Source organism: Triticum urartu, chromosome 7A (assembly GCF_056163025.1).
Source record: "Triticum urartu cultivar PI428250 chromosome 7A, HENAU_Tu73, whole genome shotgun sequence".
In the NCBI taxonomy this organism is placed as follows: domain Eukaryota; kingdom Viridiplantae; phylum Streptophyta; class Magnoliopsida; order Poales; family Poaceae; genus Triticum; species Triticum urartu.
This window is the reverse complement of record NC_141879.1, coordinates 203244653-203264786: the sequence shown is the minus strand read 5'-3', so window position 1 is coordinate 203264786 and position 20134 is coordinate 203244653. Positions and strand designations below refer to the sequence as shown.

The window sequence follows — 20134 nt, the reverse complement described above, 5'->3', positions numbered from 1 at the left end:
AGACAAAAAGGTGTAGTATACTACTTAACATGCATCCATCCATTGATTTAACAAAAAATGCAATTTTTTTATTTGGTTTTTTGTTCTGCAAAGGTGATCGAATGTAGTCAATCGTTTATAATTGCTAACTCTTTGCTCCACTCCTAATTCCTACTGCATACGCCATAATCGCTTGCCCTTGGTACAACAACGGGACTACAGTGCCACTGACAATCATCCCAATTTTCCCCTCCCTCTTCTCCTCCTCCCTCATGGATCTTGCAACTCAATTAGCTTCATTGGGCACTGGCTGATGCTAAGCTATGCGGCCGCATGCAGACTCAACCGCGTATGTCCTCTTCGTAGGAAAACTTAACGAATTTGTACCAAATCAACTACAATTAATATGGATTAGAGGGTATAGCTTCTACACTTGCCTCACCAAGTCGTCATTAGTGGAAATTGATTCAGAGCCATAAACTTAAGTGGAATGCTATATCTACGGGTAAATTATGAAAGTTTGACGGGCCGACATTCACCACCACCCGGGGAGGTGGGGGTTATTAGGAGAGGTAGATTGTTTAGACCAATAAAAACAGTGAACAACTAGTAGTTTTTCTACTTTTCGGTGATTATCATGAGGATAACTCCAATAACCGATTGTAGTTATCCTTTAATTTGAATTTTTTTTCTTAGGAGTAATTATTCCCAATTAGTCACCATAGAAACAGTTGCATTCTGATGAGATGATGACTTCATATTCCCAATGAATGAGAGCGTGTATTGTAGGTGTCCATTTTCACTTCTTAATTAAGCCGACAAAACCATATATTTTTGGGAACTGCTACTTGCCCATCAGCGGATCTATTTGTAAGATTCGCCGTCTCAACAACTGTTAGATGGGCGACATCAAGCGGCCCAACCATGTTCTCATCATTGCAACAAAGGCAATGTTGCAGAACCTTTTGCAACAAAACTCATGTTGCGGAAACTTTTGAAACAGAGGTTGTGTTGCAGAAAAAAAATCATCTTCACATTTTTGCAATATAGATGTTGTTGTGAAAGGACTTTTGCAACAAGAATGATGTTGCAAAACCTTTTGCAATCCAAGATGATGTCGAACTGCCGTCTAGTCGTTTTGCAACAAGAGTCTTGTTGCAAACCTTCTTTGCAACAGAAGCCTTGTTGCAAACACTATCTCGTGTGGATAAGAATAGGCTGAGACATGTGAGCAATCCGAGTTACAACGTGCGTGGGCCAGAGCCACGTGTCATCCATAGCTGGCCAAATGGGCCGGTTTTTTCAGGCCAGCCCGTGAGCACGCCGGCACGACCCGCCTTGGGCCAGGCACGGCACGGGCTAAACGGGCTGGGCCAGGCACGTGGCACGCCCTGGGCCGTGCCTGGGCCTGGAGGCTAGGCACGCGGGCCGGCACGACACGGCCCGATTAAGTTTTTTATTTTTTTTTATACATCTATATATGGCCCAATATGTAAAAATAGGCTAAAAAACGCTCAGTGCGTCAAATAATAGGCTGAAAATATGCGGCCCACCGTGCTAAACGGGTCAACGTGCCGGCCCGTTTATTAACTGGGCCGTGCCTGGGACTGGGGGCGTAGCACGCGGGCCGACACGGCACGGCCCGTATAGTAATCGTGCCCTGGCGGGCTGTGCCGGGCCAGGCACGATTATAATGGGCCAGGCCGTGCCATGCCAGGCCGGCCCGTTTGGCCAGGTATGGTGTCATCCGAGAGAGATGGCGGACAAAACTCATGAAATTGGCCGGGTGGAGGGAATCATTTCCCAGTATTTTTCCTTCAGAGCCTCATTTTTTTGGCTAGTCCTTCAGAGCCTCGTTATTTACCTCAAGAATTGCCTTTTTTTTCGAGTTTATCCTCAAGAATTGGCTTGCAGCACTTGTTCAGAAAACGGAAAAAATAAATAAGAGAGAAGCGGAGCGCGCTGCATGTCTAACTGGGCCTGGCCCGACGGATGCAAAAAGGGCCTCCCAGCACCCATGCGAGCAAAGAGGGCTAGGGTTTCTCTCCCGTCGATTCATCAAACCCGCCTTCGCCCCGTCGCCTCACTCCTGTGCTCTCTCCTGCGACACGGATCACGCCGCCCCGTCGCCTCGCGAGCACGTCGCCGGCGCGCATCCTCACCGCTGCAGAGGTTGAACTCTCCTCCTCCCCTCCCTCTTCCATCTGCCCCCGTCCCTCTCGGATCCCTCTCATCTCTCCCTGCCGCTTGCGCCGCTGCTTCTCTGCCGATGCGGATGGGTGAGCAGTCGGCCACGCGGGGTGCTGCCGTTACCGCGGACGGGGAGGAGGGCAAGGATGGCCCGTCCCACTGCCCGCGGTTTGGTCGGAGGCGAGCTCCCGGCCATGGCCGCCGTGGCCATGGGAGCTGCTCCCCGCGCTCCTGTACAGGCGCGAGCACACACACGCACGCGCGTTCACAACTGCCCCACGAGCACACGCATGCTCACAGCCGACCTGCACATGCTCTGTATTAAACCACTTGCGATCTATACATGCTAGCAGAAGAGGTCTAGTCTGATGACCGAAGAAGAAAGCTTTAGTCGTGAGCAATAGTCCGTGAAGTCGCTATTGCTATCAAGGCAGCCGCGGATGCACATCCTGATCTTTACCATGCTGTCATTGGAGCTCCCTGATTTTATGGAGGGTGATCTTATGATCACCTTAGATTATCTCAATGAGAAGGACAACAAGGCCAGGAGCCTCTCATTCGCCCAGATGTTGGAGCCTCGTCGCACTTGCTGGGTCATTCTCTACCTCTTTCTCTACCTCTCTAAGCTCAAGGGTGGAGTGTGAGCTTTGTCGGAGCCTCGTCGCACTCGCTCTGTTAATTTCTGACCATATTTTATTGTATTTGGTCAGGAATTATGCCCCTATATAATTTGACTGAAAATGAGATGTCTTAGACTATCTCAAAGTAACCATGCCCCTATATAATGGGACTGTAATATGGTAGACTGTGTGGACTATGGGCTATAATATAGACTAGATTTGTGCCTATGTCTAATTATGTGAACTCTAAACTGTGCTAGGTAATTAATTTGTGTGGACTTGATGGTCCTGGTGCACTTTTCTGTTAATATGTAGTACTATATAAACTGCTTTGTGCTGTTTAAACTACTAACAAACTATATGAACAGCATAGCTGCTGTTGAATTTTTTGTGTGGACTTGATGATCCTGGTGCATTTCCTGTTAATATGTACTATGTATAAACTGCCTTCTGCCATTTAAACTGCTAACAAACATATGAACTCTCCAGGCCCACTGCCCCCTCCCCACTCACCGCCCTTGCCGCCGCCATGGCGATCACCGCCCAGGTTCCGGACATCATGGGCGAGCGCCAGTCCGGCCAGGATGTCCGCACCCAGAACGGTAACTCCCCTCCCCCTCCCGCTCGTCACGCCAGATTCCACGGGATCGCATGGTGTGCTGCGAGAACTATGTCTAATTCGCTGCTCAATCTCCTCCGGCTGCAGTCTCGGCGTGCCAGGCTGTGGCCAACATCGTCAAGTCGTCGCTCGGCCCAGTCGGACTCGACAAGGTACGTTCCTTCCACGTTGCAAACGAATCCTGTTACTGAAGTGGATGGGTAGCCAGGATCAGTGGAGTAGACAGGTTATGGATCCACATTAGTTTTGAGGAGACAGCCCTTGTTACAGTCCACTAAGTTAGTGTATGCGACCTGCAGATGCTGGTGGATGATATTGGCGATGTCACGATCACGAATGACGGGGCCACCATTCTGAGGATGTTGGAGGTCGAGCATCCCGCAGCGAAGGTGATGCCTGGCAGGCCTAGCTGACCTTGTTTTGTTTGAACCATTGCTTTGTTCTTAGATTTTGCTGTGGTTCTTTTTTGTTTGTAGGTTCTCGTGGAATTGGCTGAGCTCCAAGACCGGGAGGTTGGAGATGGAACTACCTCTGTCGTCATCATCGCGGCAGAGTTGCTGAAGGTAATGGATGGAGCTTCAATGCCGAGTTTTCCTTGTCTGAGTTTCTCTGCTGTGCTTACACATGATGCTCCTTTTCTTTTTACTAGAGAGCCAATGAACTTGTGAGGAATAAGATTCACCCGACCTCTATTATTAGTGGCTACAGGGTAAGCTTATAATTATATGTTTGTTGCAGTACCCCTTCCATTTTGAACAACACACGTAATGTCTTACATTATTAATACACTTTTTTACCTTCATATTCTGCCAGCTTGCTATGCGTGAAGCATGCAAGTATGTCGAGGAAAAGCTGTCTGTCAAGGTAAATGAATACTCTATGAGGAACAAATGGCAGTACAACTTTGTTCCATTGCATGCTCACTCTCACTAACATGAATATTCGTCCACACTTGTAGGTGGATAAACTTGGAAAAGACTCTCTTATAAACTGTGCAAAAACTAGCATGTCCTCGAAACTGATTACAACGGATGATAATTTCTTTGCAAATCTGGTAAGTTCCTATGGTCATGTGTTCTTCAGATTTCTTGATCATGCCTTCTTTTTTACATATCTGTGCATAGTGGAGCTCAGAAATTGATGGTGCAGTTGTCACGTATTGATTTTGGTGGCGTTTGTTAAACCTAAAATATTTATTTAGTCCATGCATGCATTTTCAGCTGCCGGTCTATTATTTATTTTGATAATGCTGCCATGTTATGGTGTTTATCTGACAAGTTACTCATGTTTGGAACCAAATGCTAGGTGTTCCGTTGTTTTTCCATTAGCCTTGGCTGAAACAATGTGATACTTAATTAACATGTCAATGGTTTCTTAGGTTGTAGAAGCAGTTCAAGCTGTGAAGACTACAAACTCCAAGGGAGAAGTGAAGTATCCAATCAAGGTAAGCAAAGTGCATTTGGTTACAATACTACATTAAATGAAAGTTTTCTATTCGTAATTGCTGTATATCAAGTTATGTTAGTTGTGCTATTGCAATTGTAGATTTAAGTTGCTGGGTCCCTTCTCTCTGAATGTAGATATAAGCTGCACAGCCTTTGTGGACTCTTTAGGCAAAATTTATTTACAACTTGTGCTATTGTTTTGCTTTATGCACCAATTGCATTTCCTGCTGGATGTATTAGACATCTTCATATTACACGTGCTAGTGTATAGTAATCTTACGTCTACCTTAATGTTGTGCTGTCCTTTTCCTGATATTCATTCAATTCTACTGCCACTTAAAAAATTTCTCCTGTATTAATACTGTAATGCCTTCTTATGTATGGGCCATGATGTTTGATTCATTTAACATGCGGTTAGGTGAATTGTTCTTTGTGCCACTTATAATTTTGCTTGTAAACTGCTGCTCTTTTGTTCTGCAGAGTATTAATATTTTGAAAGCTCATGGTAAAAGCGCCAAGGAAAGTTACCTGCTGAATGGTTATGCGCTGAACACTGGCCGTGCAGCTCAAGGAATGCCTACCAGAGTAACCCCTGCTAGAATTGCCTGTCTTGATTTCAACCTTCAGAAGACGAAAATGCAAATGGGTGTTCAAGTCCTTGTATCTGATCCAAGGGAACTGGAGAAGATCCGTGAGAGGTATATTCATTTTTTTATAGTTTGCAGTTCATTATTATATTTCTTTTTGTTATCTCCAGAATTAGTCTGCAATGAATATGCTCTCTCAGATATCCTGTTTGTTTCTAATTTCCTGCGATGGTTCTACATGCCTTTTGCCATTTTACAATCAATTTATTTTCTATTTTAGGGTACTCAATAGTACCTTGATTCTTTTTGCAGAGAATCTGACATAACAAAGGAGCGAATTGAGAAAGTTCTCAAGGCTGGTGCTAATGTTGTATTTACCACCAAGGGAATTGATGATATGTCATTGAAGGTATGTTTTCATACCTCGGGTAGAGTTAGATAATTAGATTGCTTTTTCCATCCTTAATATAATTTGTATACTGTTTGCCAGCACACAAACAATTTATGTATTTGGTTGGACTGGTCCATGTTAGTGAATGTCATATTTTTCTTAGCTGCTGGTACTTTTGGGGTGGTGCAGACAGAATCTGTTATACTTCAGTTAGCATAATATGTTTGTTAATTTAGCCTTATGGCAGAATTTATTGCATATCACTGCCACCTTACGTTCCCTTCCAATTGTACTCAATCTGAAGTTTTTGTCCTCGGAAGTGTCTGTTTCATAATTCATTTGATTTTTATGAATTTGAAAAGATGTACTGGGTGGTTGTTGTGTATGTGGATATCACTTGTGTTGATTGTAACTAAATCTGCTGTATTGGTGTTTGATGAAACATCATTTCAGTACTTTGTTGAGGCTGGAGCAATTGCAGTAAGACGTGTGCGTAAGGAGGATTTGCGCCATGTTGCCAAGGCAACAGGTGCAACAATGGTATGGCTTATTTCTTCATATTGTTACATTGCCGATTAGATATTTATGATCAAGGAGTATTTTCATAATTTACACTCTTGAATCTCATCCATGACTTGCCTGCTTTTGTTGAAATATTACTAAAGTCGCTTGCTTCTCTTTAAAAGATTCTAAAGAAATTTGCAATGTCGGAATGCATTTATTTGATGATTTCCTGTTTCTCAATATTTGCTATGCCAGCATAGCAGCTTACCAGTCTTTTGTTTTGCAATAGGACTTCGTTAGTAATAAAACAACTTCTGTCATTGATGTTCCTAACTAATAATGCAAACAATTACTTTCTCAAGCCAAAATTAACTACTTGTCAGTATCCTAAAGTAACAAGAATCTGCAGGTGACTACTTTTGCTGACATGGAGGGTGAAGAAACATTTGATCCATCATTCCTTGGACATGCTGACGAGGTCGTTGAGGAAAGGATTTCTGATGATGAAATAATTCTGGTGAAAGGCACAAAGAATACAAGTGCGGTAAGTATTTCTTCATGCCAATGTTGAGCTAGCTTTACTACGACGAATGGCAACAGCATTAGTTTGAAAGCTAGAGGTGTCACAATTGCTTTTCTTTTATGCAGGTTTCCATTATACTCAGAGGAGCAAATGACTTCATGCTAGACGAGATTGAACGGTCTTTGCACGATGCACTGTGCATTGTGAAGAGAACTTTGGAATCCAATACGGTAGGACCTTTTGCTGATGTTCTTCCTTTACTTGTCGCCTTGTTGTTTCCCTATTGTCATGATTTATATGAAGTGTGAGATCAATCTATTTATTGTCTTTCTTTAGCATTTTTCTTGCTACCAAGTGTGAACCGGTAGTTAAAAATTTAGCTGGTGCTTTCTTGTTCCCAGATTTGATATTTTTCCAAGATTCTTTTGTATATCATTCTTGTTGCTGGTCCATACTATACCCTTTTTTGCAGTTTCCTTTGAGGCCTTGTTTTCAATAGCCCCAATCCCAGTTCTTGAGAACTTTTTTCATGTTGAGGAGAATAGGAACAGTTAAAAGTCATCATTTAAATTAACCACTTTATTCTGTAGTATCTGCATATCTCGTCTGCCATTTCACATAATAGTGCTAGCATTAGATATTCTTTCCTGGTCGGTGAATATAGTTCTGTAAGTTATCGTTTTCTTGTAGGTTGAAACTAATTATTGTCAGTAGTGTATTTAAAATGTATATTGGTCATGCATGCAGGTAGTTGCTGGTGGTGGTGCTGTAGAAGCTGCATTATCTGTGTACCTGGAGAATCTTGCGACAACTCTTGGATCCAGGGAACAACTGGCGATTGCTGAATTTGCAGAATCTTTGTTGATCATACCAAAGGTTTGCTCAGTTATCTTTGTGCCTATGATACTTGCATACTGAACCACATGATATACTAATGGGAGCAAGGGTGTGTGTTGACAGGTCCTCGCTGTTAATGCCGCAAAAGATGCAACTGACCTTGTTGCAAAGCTTAGGTCATATCATCATAAAGCTCAAACAAATGCTGATAAGCAGCACTTATCAAGGTACTTCTTGAGCTTATTTATCTCTGTTAGAGATCTAAGCGGATTATGGCTCCGCTATGTTGCGTAGGCCTTTGAAGACTAGTTTCACCACCCTCTTGAGGAAAATAGTTATGCACTCTGGGATGTGCATATTGAGCAATGATATACTCCCTCTATCAAAATATCAGACGTTTTTTGACACTAAAAAAACGTCTTATATTTTATAGAGGGACTGTAAGACAATATCTCCTTGGTTTCCTACACTGCAAGCTCCATCTCAATGTCCACTTTGAGCTTTCTTTTGTATCGCACCATAGTACTTATGGTTTAATTTTGACCTTAAGTCGTTAGGTAAGTGCACCTAAATGTATAATTTGGTAACAGTAACTGCTTTTAGATATTTTTTTAGTTCAATCATCATTCAATGTACTTGCCCACTGCTGTTTTGTTGTGCTACTCCCTCTGTCCCAAAATAACTATCTCAACTTTGTACTAACTTTAGTACACAAAGTTGTACGAAGTTGAGACACTTATTTGGGATGGAGGGAGTACTTCACATGTTCAGTTTGTGTCTTCCTCTATTGCACATGTTCAACTTTGTTTGAATTTGCTGCAGCATGGGTCTTGATCTGACAAAAGGTGTAATCCGCAACAACCTTGAACATGGCGTCATCGAGCCAGCAATGAGCAAAGTGAAGATCATTCAGGTTGGTTGGCCCACTTGTTGGCTGCTTGTCACCCATCTTGTTCATGCCTAGATCCATGGCACATCTCATATGCCTTTTTGCTCTGCAGTTTGCCACAGAAGCAGCCATTACCATTGTGAGGATTGACGACATGATCAAGCTTGACAAGGAAGAGTCTGGCCAAGAAGTGTAGCCACATGCCATTTTACGATCCCTGGCTGCTGTTTGTTATGCCATGGCTGGCTGCTTATAGACTCATAGGTTGCTGCTTGTGATTTTCCTTTTCTTCCTCCTTGTATTGGCGGACGTTCTCGTAGAATGTTGTACGGAAGATGGATGTATGAGTGATTGAGTGTGTATCATTATGTGTGGGTAGTAGGACTCGGGAGCAAATTTTGCCTGGCATTGCTGATAGTTCATGCAAGTAACATTGTTGTCATATATGTATTGATCAACTGTTACCACTGCTTCACAGGAAGCTGCTGCATCATGTTCGGCCCAATTAATACGCAGTTGCTTTGGTTTAATATGTGAGCAATTAGACAGCTTGATGAAAAGGATGTTTAGCCAAAATAAAGTAGACCTAAATTTGGTCTAATAATTTGAAATCTTTGTATGTAAAAAAAAGAAGAGAATTTTACACCTTTTCCACGTTTGTATTGGTAGATTCTGTAGGTTTGTTTTCCCATAATTTTAATTCTTGCACATTCAAGGTTATAGTAATAATTATGTGGCAAGATTTGCAACTTGAGTAAATTTTTTGTGTAATGTACATACTAGAATATTTGAGTATGTATGTATGTATGTATGTATGTATGTATGTATGTATGTATGTATATCAAATTATGTTGGCAACCTTGTTTCTTTTGGATCAGCTGAGCATGTTTGCGTTTCTTTTCTTTTGCGGGAAGATGGACATCTTTCACCGAGAAGTGCATCCCTGAACGCAGCGGGGCAGCTGCACGCGGGGCATTGACGGCGCGCGTGCCGTCGCGATTCGAATCAGCTAAGCGTGCTAGTTACTAGAGTATAGCCGAACGTGGGAGAGCAAACTGAAACGTATATGCGTATTCAAAGGACCAAACTTGACACCACAATCTGACACAAACAGGGTACGCGCGTGGCAAAATTGACAAATTTGACCTATGAACAAAATCAAATCATAGAATGAACTGCCCGTGAAACTATTTCACACGGCTGACCTTTTTGTGTGACGCCCGACACCAAGGCGTTACACTACACTGTGCAACGCCTCACAGATAGGCGCTACACGCCTGGTCAGCGTCGCACACGTGTGATCCGAAATTTACTAAGTCAGTGTGCAGCGCCTGAGAGCTAGGCGCCACACTATACAGTGCAGCGACTAGCTCTTAGGCTCTGCACAATAACTTAGCAATTTTTAGGCAGTTTGGGGTGCAACGCTGGTCAGACGTGTAACGCCTATCTCTGAGGCGTTGCACAGTGTAGTGTGGCGCCTTCGTGTCGGGCGTCACACAAAAAGGTCTGCCGCGTGAAATAGTTTCACGGGCAGTTCATTCTGTGATTTGATTTCGTCCACAGATCAAATTTGTCAAATTTGCCTACGCGCGCAGACGAGAGGACGACGCGCAACGCAACAGAATGTACCCGCACAATCCAGTGACACTCCATTGTCAGGAGTGTTTTCAGTTAATGCATGTTGTACAACAACGCAGCAGCCTTAGCTGATTCCGAGGGAGTGGACTAGGAGCACTCGGTGATGCAATCCTCTGAAATCTGCACGTCCATTATTGTCTCGGGATGGATGTATTTAATGCAGTTTATTTTTGATTCCAACCAATACGAGAAGTATACAACGTAGGAACAATGAATCATATTTATTTCGGCCCCACAACTCTGCCATGGGCTAGCACATGCGAGGAAGCTCAGGCTAAGATGGAATGGAGTAAGTTCGCGGCAATTAAGTGGGAACATGTCAAGGACGATGGCCAAAAGCATGAAGCCTGTTAAGATTAAACTATAATTTGTACTAAAGGGAAATCTTCCCTTGCCCGACAGACGAGTGGTTGCGCCCGCACGGACGCCTGTGTCCGTCGCAACCGTCGCATCTCCCTGAAACCGATGTCTCCTCTGGATCGTCGTGTCTCTTCAGGAGATATATAAGCCCCCTGTAACCATCGACAGAAGACAGAGATTACACTTTTCTCAAACACGTTATCACGCACGTAGACAACCAGCGAGAGCGAAAAGTAAGAGGAAAAGAGAGGGAGCACCTTGCCGCCGTTTTCTACGGGGACAATCCGATGAAAGAGGAATTATGCCTTGGGGACAGTGGTACCACAAACTCCGTACCGAGGGAGATGAAATATTTCCAAACTCTGAAAAAGATGAATGAAGATATTCTAACTATCGCTGGACGCGATACAGTGATTGTTGGTACTGGACGTGCCATATTCACTCCCCCAAGCGGTACACAAGTGACGATTGAGGATGCTTGATTGTATCCCGACTCATCACGTACCCTGATCAGTTATCGAGATATCCGTAAGAATGGTTTTCACATTGAAACCCATGAAGACAACAAAAAGAGTACCTACTCTTTACTAAAGATCATGCATATGGCAAAAAGGTACATGAGAAAATTCCTTCTCTATCGTCTGGTTTGTACTGTATGTACATCAAACCCGTGGAATATGTTGCATACAAAGTAATATTTCAAAATGTTAACGCATTCCAAACCTGGCATGATCACCTAGGCCATCCCGGAATCGGGATAATGAGAAAAACCACTAGCAATTCCATTGGTCATAATTTGCTTGAGTCAAAATTTTCTCAATCTTCTGATTTTGTGTGCACATCTTGTGCCACGGGAAAACTAATTTTGAGGCTCTCGCACCTCAAAATACAAGCTGAACCACTTCAGTTCCTTGAACGTATTCAAGGAGACATTTGTGGTCCAATTCAGCCATTATCTGGACCTTTCAGGTATTTTCATGGTTCTCATTGACGCATCTACACGATGGTCACATGTGTGTCTTCTATCCACACGGAACCATGCATTTGCCAAGATAATGAGGCAAGTCATTAAGTTGCAAGCCCATTATCCTAAAAGTCGAATTAAGTCAATTTGAATGGACAATGTTGTAGAATTCTCCTCACGTGCTTTCAATGATTATTGTTTGGCTTTGGGGATTGAAGTTCAGCACTCTGTTCCATATGTCCATACACAAAATGGTTTGGCTGAAACATTGATTAAGAGGATCAAACTCATTGCAAGACCTTTGTTGATGAATTGCAACTTGCCAACCTCTTGTTGTGGTCACGCTGATTTTACACGCTGCTGTACAATTAAGGCCAACTGCATATCATAGTTCTTTTCCTCTGGAATTGGTACGTGGAAATCCTCCAAGCATTTCCCATCTGCGTAAGTTCGGATGTGCTGCATACATCCCGATCTCACCACCACAACGGACATCTATGGGGCCACACAGGAAGTTGGGGATCTATGTGGGTTACAAATCGTCGTCGATTATCAAGTACCTGGAACCCCTAACTGGGGATCTGTTCACAGCCCGTCACGCTGATTGCATATTTGATGAGAAACATTTTCCGGCATTATGGGGAGATTTCAAGTACCAGAAAGAATGTCCGGAAATTGATTGGAATGCTCATGCCATTTCATCATCTGATCCACGTACCCAAGAGATCGAACTTCAAGTTCAGCAGATCATTAATTTGCAACATCTTACAAATAATCTGCCAGATTCATTTACTAATCTAAAAGGTGTTACAAAATCCTTAAATCTGGCCAAAAACGCGCCAAAAAGAGTGGAGGTACCAATAAAAACCACTCAACTCCCTATTCCTAAAAAGAGGGGGAGTAGTACGGCCTCTGACCTGAAGCATGCTTTTAGCAAGCAACAAAGGAAATCAAGGAGAAAAATCTCGGAATTAGTAAATGCAGGTCAACTCAACGTTGAAAAACACTTGATGGGTTGTATACACCCAGTGGAAGGTAAAAGATCGTGGATGTCGCCTAGAGGGGGGGGGTGAATAGGCGCTTTAAAATAATTACGGTTTAGGCTTGAACAAATGCGGAATAAACCTAGTGGTTAATTTGACAAGCACAAAACCTACAACAACTAGGCTCACCTATGTGCACCAACAACTTATGCTAAGCAAGATAAACAACTAAGTGATAGCAAGGTATATGACAAGAAACAATATGGCTATCACAAAGTAAAAGTGCATAAGTAAAGGGCTTGGGTAAGAGATAACCGAGGGACGTGGAGACGACGATGTATCCCGAAGTTCACACCCTTGCGGATGCTAATCTCCGTTTGGAGCGGTGTGGAGGCACAATGCTCCCCAAGAAGCCACTAGGGCCACCGTAATCTCCTCACGCCCTCGCACAATGCAAGATGCCGTGATTCCACTAAGGGACCCTTGAGGACGGTCACGAACCCGTACAAATGGCAACCCTTGGGGGCGGTCACCGAACCCGTACACTTTGGCAACCCTTGGGGGCGGTCACCAGTACCCGTCAAATTGCTCGGGGCGATCTCCACAACCTAATTGGAGACCCCGACGCTTGCCCGGAGCTTTACACCACAATGATTGAGCTCCGAACACCACCAACCGTCTAGGGCGCCAAGGCACCCAAGAGGAACAAGCTCTAGGGTGCCCAAACACCCAAGAGTAATAAGCTTCTCAAACTTCACTTCCACGTATCACCGTGGAGAACTCAAACCGATGCACCAAATGCAATGGCAAGGGCACATGTAGTGCCCAAGTCCTTCTCTCTCAAATCCCACCGAAGCAACTAATGCTAGGGAGGAAAATGAGAGGAAGAACAAGAAGGAGAACACCAAGAACTCCAAGATCTAGATCCAAGGGGTTCCTCTCACACAGAGGAGAAAGTGATTGGTGGAAATGTGGATCTAGATCTCCTCTCTCTTTTCCCTCAAAAACTAGCAAGAAACCATGGAGGGATTGAGAGTTAGCAAGCTCGAAGAAGGTCAACAATGGGGGAAGAACACGAGCTTAAAGGATAAGGTTGAATGGGGAAGAAGACCCCCTTTTATAGGAGCTCCCGAATCCAACCGTTATGTGCTCAGTCCGCGCATGAGCGGTACTACCGCTCAGGGGAGCGGTACTACCGCCCGGGAGGTAGAACACGGAGAGCGGAGCGAAACAGAGTGCGTGGCGGATCCGTATGAGCGGCACTACCACTGGAGCCAGCGGTACTACCGTTGGCCGCAGCGGTACTGCCACTTGGGACAGCGGTACTACCGCTTGTGGCGATAAGCGGTACTGCCGCTCCGGCCCGGTGGTACTACCGCTGGGACCGCGCACAACGCCTACCACGAGCACATGGAGAAGGAACAGAGAGGAGGGCCATTGAGCGGCACTAGGGGTGGTGGTAGCCGCGGTACTACCGCACATGAGCAGTACTACCGCTCCTACTGCCGCTGAACCCGACACGAGAAAACCACGTCTCGAGTTGAGGCGGAACCAGCGCGGAACCGGAGTCGTACTACCGCTTATGGCCATGGGCGGTACTACCACTGTGGGACATCGGTACTACTGCTTGTGAAGATAAGCGGTACTGCCGCTCCGGCCTAGCGGTACTACCGCTGGCGCCATCCTTATGCCACTTCCACGAAAGCAAGTAAACTCCACGGAAAACCAGAACTGCCATAACTTCTGCATATGAGCTCCGAATTGAGCAAACTCAAGCTTGTTGGATACAAGACGACGAGTAGCATCAAAACAGCGACAGGGGAGGTATGCCAACAAATAAAGGAGTGAAACCTCCAACCGAGAAGAACCGGCAAAACCTCCAACATCGAAAACATCATAGAAGATGCATGTGAACTCCGTTTCGATGAACTCGAGCTTGTCACCAAGATGACCATAAGCTCTAAGACTCATAAATAGAACCAAACAAGAACAAAGAAAGATGATGCAAGTATGCAATGGTTTGAGCTCTCTACGAACGATACGATCAAGCTACTCATCGAGAGCCCCCCTTGATAGTACGGCAGTCGATCCTGTAACCCGGTCTCCCAACTACCACTATGAGACCGATAAAATAGAAAACCTATCGAGGGCAAACCTTTGTCTTGCACATAGTCCACTTGAGCTAGATGATGTCGATCTTGACTCCCTCAAGTTGGACCACCTTTCTTGATTGTGTTGACTCGATGAAGACTAGTTAATTGCTCCCCCATATTCCACTATGGGTGAGCCACTCTTCCGCACATCTTCACAAGTCCATTGTCACCACAAAGGACGGCAAGCTTCAAGCATTTGATCTCTTCGTGATGCTCCACTTGAACTTGCACACCGCAACCTTTCTTGATTGTGTTGACTCGATGAAGACTAGTTGATTGCCCCCCATACTCCACTATGGGTGAGCCACTCTTTCGCACATCTTCACAAGTCCGTTGTCACCACAAAGGACGGCAAGCTTCAAGCATTTGATCTTTTCGTGATGCTCCACTTGAACTTGCACACCGCAACCTAACCCCACAAAGAACCCTCACGAAGACCATGGGTTAGTACACAAAGCGTAATTGACAATGCTTACCATACCATGGGATCACTTGATCCCTCTCGATACATCTTCTATGCTTTGTGGGTTGATCAACTTGATTCACTCTTTGACTTAGTCTTGATCAACCTCGCACAAGACCAATCTTTAGGTAATTCCTTGAATAGCACCTTGGTCGACACAAACTCTCCTTGAAACCAACACATGTACTCCAAGAAAAGCCTATGGGCAAAACCTTCAAATATAACTCAAGGCAACCATTAGTCCATAGAGATTGTCATCAATTACCAAAACCAAACATGGGGGCACCGCATATTCTTTCAGAAGGGCAACCTCCACAACCCAGTTCCAGTGTGCACAAACTGACTAGGACATCGAAACACCCAGACTCGATCGTATTGGGAAATCACGAAGATTCACTAGGGGTGCAAGAAATTTCCATCAACTATGTTGATTCTGGAGAATCATTTGACCATAAGACTGCGACTATCGACATATATTTTACTGAAAAGATTGCAGATACCCTTCTTACTGATCATGATCCTAGGTCTATCGTAGTGTGACAAAAGCGCTCCGACTGGCCTAAATGGAAGGATGCAATCCAAGCAGAAATTGCCTCGCTTAACAAAAGAAAGGTATTCATTGAAGCAATACCGACACCTCCCAGTGTTTTCCCTGTGGGATTCAAATGGGTTTTTCTCCGGAAATGGAATGAGAACAATGAGGTGGTGAGATATAAAGCAAGGCTAGTAGCACAAGGTTTCACGCAGAAACCAACATTGATTTCACTAAAGCATATTCTCCAATAATGAGTGCAACCACTTTCAGATATCTTATATCTTTGGCAGTGTAAAGTCGTCTATCTATGCAGTTGATGGACGTCGTGACTGCATATCTTTACGGGTCACTAGATTCGGACATATATATGAAGGTTCCTGATGGAATCTCTGTCCCGAATAAAAATGCAAAACGCAATATGTATTGTGTAAAACTGAATAAATCATTATATGGCTTAAGGCAGTCGAGACGGATGTGGTACAACCGACTTAGTGAGTTCCATCTTCAGAAAGGTTACTTCAATAGTGTTGATTGCACATGTGTATTCATCAAGAAGTCCTCTACAGGATTTTGCATCATTTATGTGTACGTTGATGAACTCAACATCATCGGCAGCACACCAGACATTGATGAAGCATGCAATCACCTAAAGATGGAATTTGAGATGAAGGATTTGGGTAAAACCAAATTTTGCTTAGGCATTCAACTTGAGCACCTTCACTCAGGAATCATGGTACACCAATCTGCCTATATCCAGAAAATGTTGGAGAAATCCAATATGGACAAATCCTATCCATCTAAAACTCCCATGGTGGTTCGATCTCTAGACGTGGAGAAAGATCCGTTCAGACGAAGGGATGATGGAGAAGAGGTGTTGGGACCTGAAGTTCCATACCTCAGTGCCGTTGGAGCGCTTATGTATCTTGCAAATTGCACAAGACCTGATATTGCATTTGCAGTGAATTTACTTGCTAGACATAGCGCAACTCCCACCAAACGTCATTGGTCTGGAGTGAAGAATATCTTTTGATATCTCCAAAGCACAAAGGATCTTGGTCTATTTTTCCAGTTCCAGAAAAATCAGGACTCCGATATGATTGGATATACAGATGCCAGCTATTTTTCTGATCCCCATAATGCCAGATCACAGACCGGCTTCGTGTTCCTACATGGTGGCACTGCTATATCATGCAAGTCTTCGAAACAGACTCTGGTGGCAATTTCTACCAATCATTCTGAAATAAGTTCATTATTAGAAGCAATAGGCGAATGTGTATGGCTTCGCAGAATGATAAACCACAAACAACAGTCACGTGGAATTGGTTCGATAGAATCACCTACCATTATCTATAAAGATAATGCGGCCTGTGTTGGACAGATGCAAACATGATACATCAAGAGTAATATCACCAAGCATATTTGTCCTAAATGGTTTTCCCCCATAATCTTCAGAAAAGCAGGGAAATAAGCATTCTGCAAGTCAAATCGTGCGACAACCTTACTGATTTATTTACCAAGTCTCTACCAAATTCAACATTCCAGAAATATGTTCATGGAATTGGTATGCAACGACTTAGGGACTTGCAGGTGTCAGGGGGAATCTCTTCTTGAGATATCCTTATTCGAATGGCATCACATTATGCTATCTCTTTGTGAGTTTATGTTTCAGGATCTCATCAAAGATATTATGAAGAACTTTTGGAGGAGAATCTTTGAGATGATAGAGCTTCCTTGACAATCGTGAAGATGATTCTACATGTTCAAGCATAGATTAGGGGGAGTGTTAAGATTAAACTACAATATGTACTAAAGGGAAATCTCCCCTTGCTCGACGGACGAGCGGTTGTGCCCGCACGGACACCGGTGTCCGTCGCATCTCCCTGGAACCGATGTCTCCTCTGGATCGTCGTGTCTCTTCAGGAGATATATAAGCCCCCTGTAACCATCGACAGAAGACAGATATTACACTTTTCTCAAACAAAGCCCATGACCTCAACAAGGAGGACGACGTAGGAAGCGGCCTGCTTCATGCTTGGATGCAGTACCGCTGGCTGTAGGATTGAAGGCCATGGTGCCGGCGGCCTGGGATGATGTGGTGTCACTGACCCCTGTTGCACAGGTCACGATAAGCTAGAGCAGCGACTGCATCAATTTTCTCATCATCAACGGATAATCTTACACTGGTTTGCTTCTCACACATTTCTCGCTGGTCTCAACGGCTAGGGCAGATGTCGTGTCATTGGCCGTGTCCACATGGTGCGTGGCAAGCTTGGGTGACTACCTCGTTCGTCCTCAATGTTGTTCCCCGTTGGCGGCATAGTGTTCCTTGTTCCTCCTGGCTTTTTCCCACGTCTACGTTGTTGAAGGAGGAGACTAGGAGCAAAAAGAGAAGAGGGAAAAGTAGAGAGAGGAAGAAGAACATGTGCAGTGTCACTTATGATGGAGAAGAAAGGGCGTCCAGGGAGAGATGGCTTCATGAATGGAGGGAGGGGCATGGGCGCATTGATTAAGTAGTTGGGCGTTGGTGGTTGAGGTCTGTGCTCACTGACAACGTCAGTCTGAAAAGAACATCCAATACAAGCCTATATTATATGAGATACATGGTTCAAAATCTCACTAATACAGACTATCTAATATAGCAATGTGAATCCCGAGGAAAATGAATGGGGGAGATTCCAATGGGTGTGGTCGCCGTGTGCTCCTATGCAATTTCGACATTTTGATGTTTTTATTAGTCACAGTAATCACATGGTTCATCCATAAACACCAAAAATATCTCTACTTTTATTTCAAACGAAACACTAAATACATTATCAAGTTATTATATAAATAAAAAACTCATAAGCAATCTTCAACACTATACGTACTCCCTTCGTCCGAAAATACTTGTCATCAAAATGGATAAAAAGTGATGCATCTAAAACTAAAATATGTCTAAATGCATTATCTTTTATTCATCTTGATAACAAGTATTTTTGAACGAAGGGAGTACAACATAACCAAACTAGCATGACGTACTTTTTTACAACATTTTTGTTAGGCCATGAACGCCTACACTGCACATTTCGTCCATGCCCCCGGCGCGCTCACGGGCAGCTTATAAGTCATACACACCCAGAGGAGGAAAATTTTCGTGTTTTGACCCTTTTTTAAAAACTATTTGAGATTTGACCCTAGTTTGAATTTTTTTCGATATCTGACCCTTTTGCTACCGCCAGAGTCCATGGCGGTAGGGTCTAACAGCTTCGCCAACCGGGCTGGCGGTAGCCTGCACAACCATACCGCCAAGGTGCTTGGCGGTAGGCACGAGCATGCACTGTGTTCAATACTTAGGAGGTTTTTGGCGGTAGAGCATACAACCCTACCGCCAGGGACCTTGGCGGTAGGCTGTTATACCCTACCGCCATGGTCCCTGGCGGTAGGCTGTTATACCATACCGCCATGGTCCCTGGCGGTAGCAAAAGGGTCAGATCTCAAAAAAAAATTCAAACTAAGGTCAAATCTCGAATAGGTTTCAGAAAAGGGTCAAAACACAAAATTTAGCCACCAGAGGACGCGCCTCTACATGCGTGCATGGTGCGGCCCCACCACCGCTGTTGTTGACAATCGGGTCATGTTCCCCCACCTGCTACAAGCCAGGTCCCTTCCGGACACCTATAATTACACACTCTGCATGTCAGGTCCTTTGCGTCAGATGTGTACCCGACGAGTCCACTAGACCAATGTGGACTCGGGTATTTCGTAACTATGGACTGATGTATGTCCCCTTTTCTCTTAATGCGCAGATCACATCGCCTGGAGCAGCGGCTGGATATCTGCGTGCAGCTGCCGCTGCGTGTAGGACATCCGCTCTCATGTTTCACCTTGCTTAGGCCAACTTCACCGCACGACCTCAAACAGACGTCTGTTTTGTCCGGTTTCTGTCCGTTTGGGTAGGGCAATGGGGGCGTGTCAGGGCGTGTCCTGGGATGCAGTGGCCGTGCGCCCAACGCGCGGCCGCATCCCTTTGCCCCATCATGTCCGTTAGGGCCAATAAATGCTCATATTTTCATCAAAACTAGTTTTACAACCCATTTGTTTGAAAATTAAAATAGTTTTACAACCCAATTGAAATTGTCTTTAATAAAAGTTTTACAACCAAATCGAAATTGTCTTGACTGCACATAAAATGGACCAATATATCTATTGGTTGCCAATGTGATCCCACACGTGCTCAACCAAGTCATTTTGAAGATTCAAATGAGTGTGCCAATCACACATCTCACGGTGGAATTGGACAAACTGTTCAAATGTGGCCAGGTCTTGGTGCAGGGGCTGAATATTTCACCTTGATAATCAAATCCTTGGTCGAAGATACTCTCATCACGCTCGTCCTCGACGATCATGTTGTGCATGATCACACAAGTAGTCATCACCTCCCAAAGCTTCCTTTCATCCCATGACAGTGCAGGGTT

The 20134-nt window shown here is 44.3% G+C and overlaps 1 protein-coding gene across 1 annotated transcript; it reads left to right on the top strand.

The window, feature by feature from the left end:
• Nucleotides 1-1964: 1964 nt before the first annotated feature.
• On the top strand, nucleotides 1965-9114 carry LOC125520143 (T-complex protein 1 subunit alpha). Its single transcript, XM_048684977.2, has 18 exons — nucleotides 1965-2151; nucleotides 3279-3391; nucleotides 3496-3560; nucleotides 3708-3797; nucleotides 3885-3971; nucleotides 4058-4117; nucleotides 4222-4272; nucleotides 4367-4462; nucleotides 4787-4852; nucleotides 5334-5551; nucleotides 5753-5849; nucleotides 6285-6371; nucleotides 6745-6879; nucleotides 6984-7088; nucleotides 7606-7734; nucleotides 7819-7922; nucleotides 8518-8608; nucleotides 8697-9114. Exons 1-18 carry the CDS (start codon nucleotides 1997-1999, stop codon nucleotides 8778-8780), a joined length of 1833 nt encoding a protein of 610 aa, XP_048540934.1. The 5' UTR covers nucleotides 1965-1996; the 3' UTR covers nucleotides 8781-9114.
• Nucleotides 9115-20134: the final 11020 nt, after the last annotated feature.

What these genes read in the sequence shown, in the direction of transcription:
- LOC125520143 (XM_048684977.2), top strand. Translation starts at nt 1,997, where the DNA reads ATGCGAGCAAAGAGGGCTAGGGTTTCTCTCCCGTCGATTCATCAAACC. An exon ending in GGATGTCCGCACCCAGAACG is followed by an intron (nt 3,392 to 3,495) that starts GTAACTCCCCTC and finishes CTCCGGCTGCAG; the next exon opens with TCTCGGCGTGCCAGGCTGTG. An exon ending in AGGCAACAGGTGCAACAATG is followed by an intron (nt 6,372 to 6,744) that starts GTATGGCTTATT and finishes AAGAATCTGCAG; the next exon opens with GTGACTACTTTTGCTGACAT.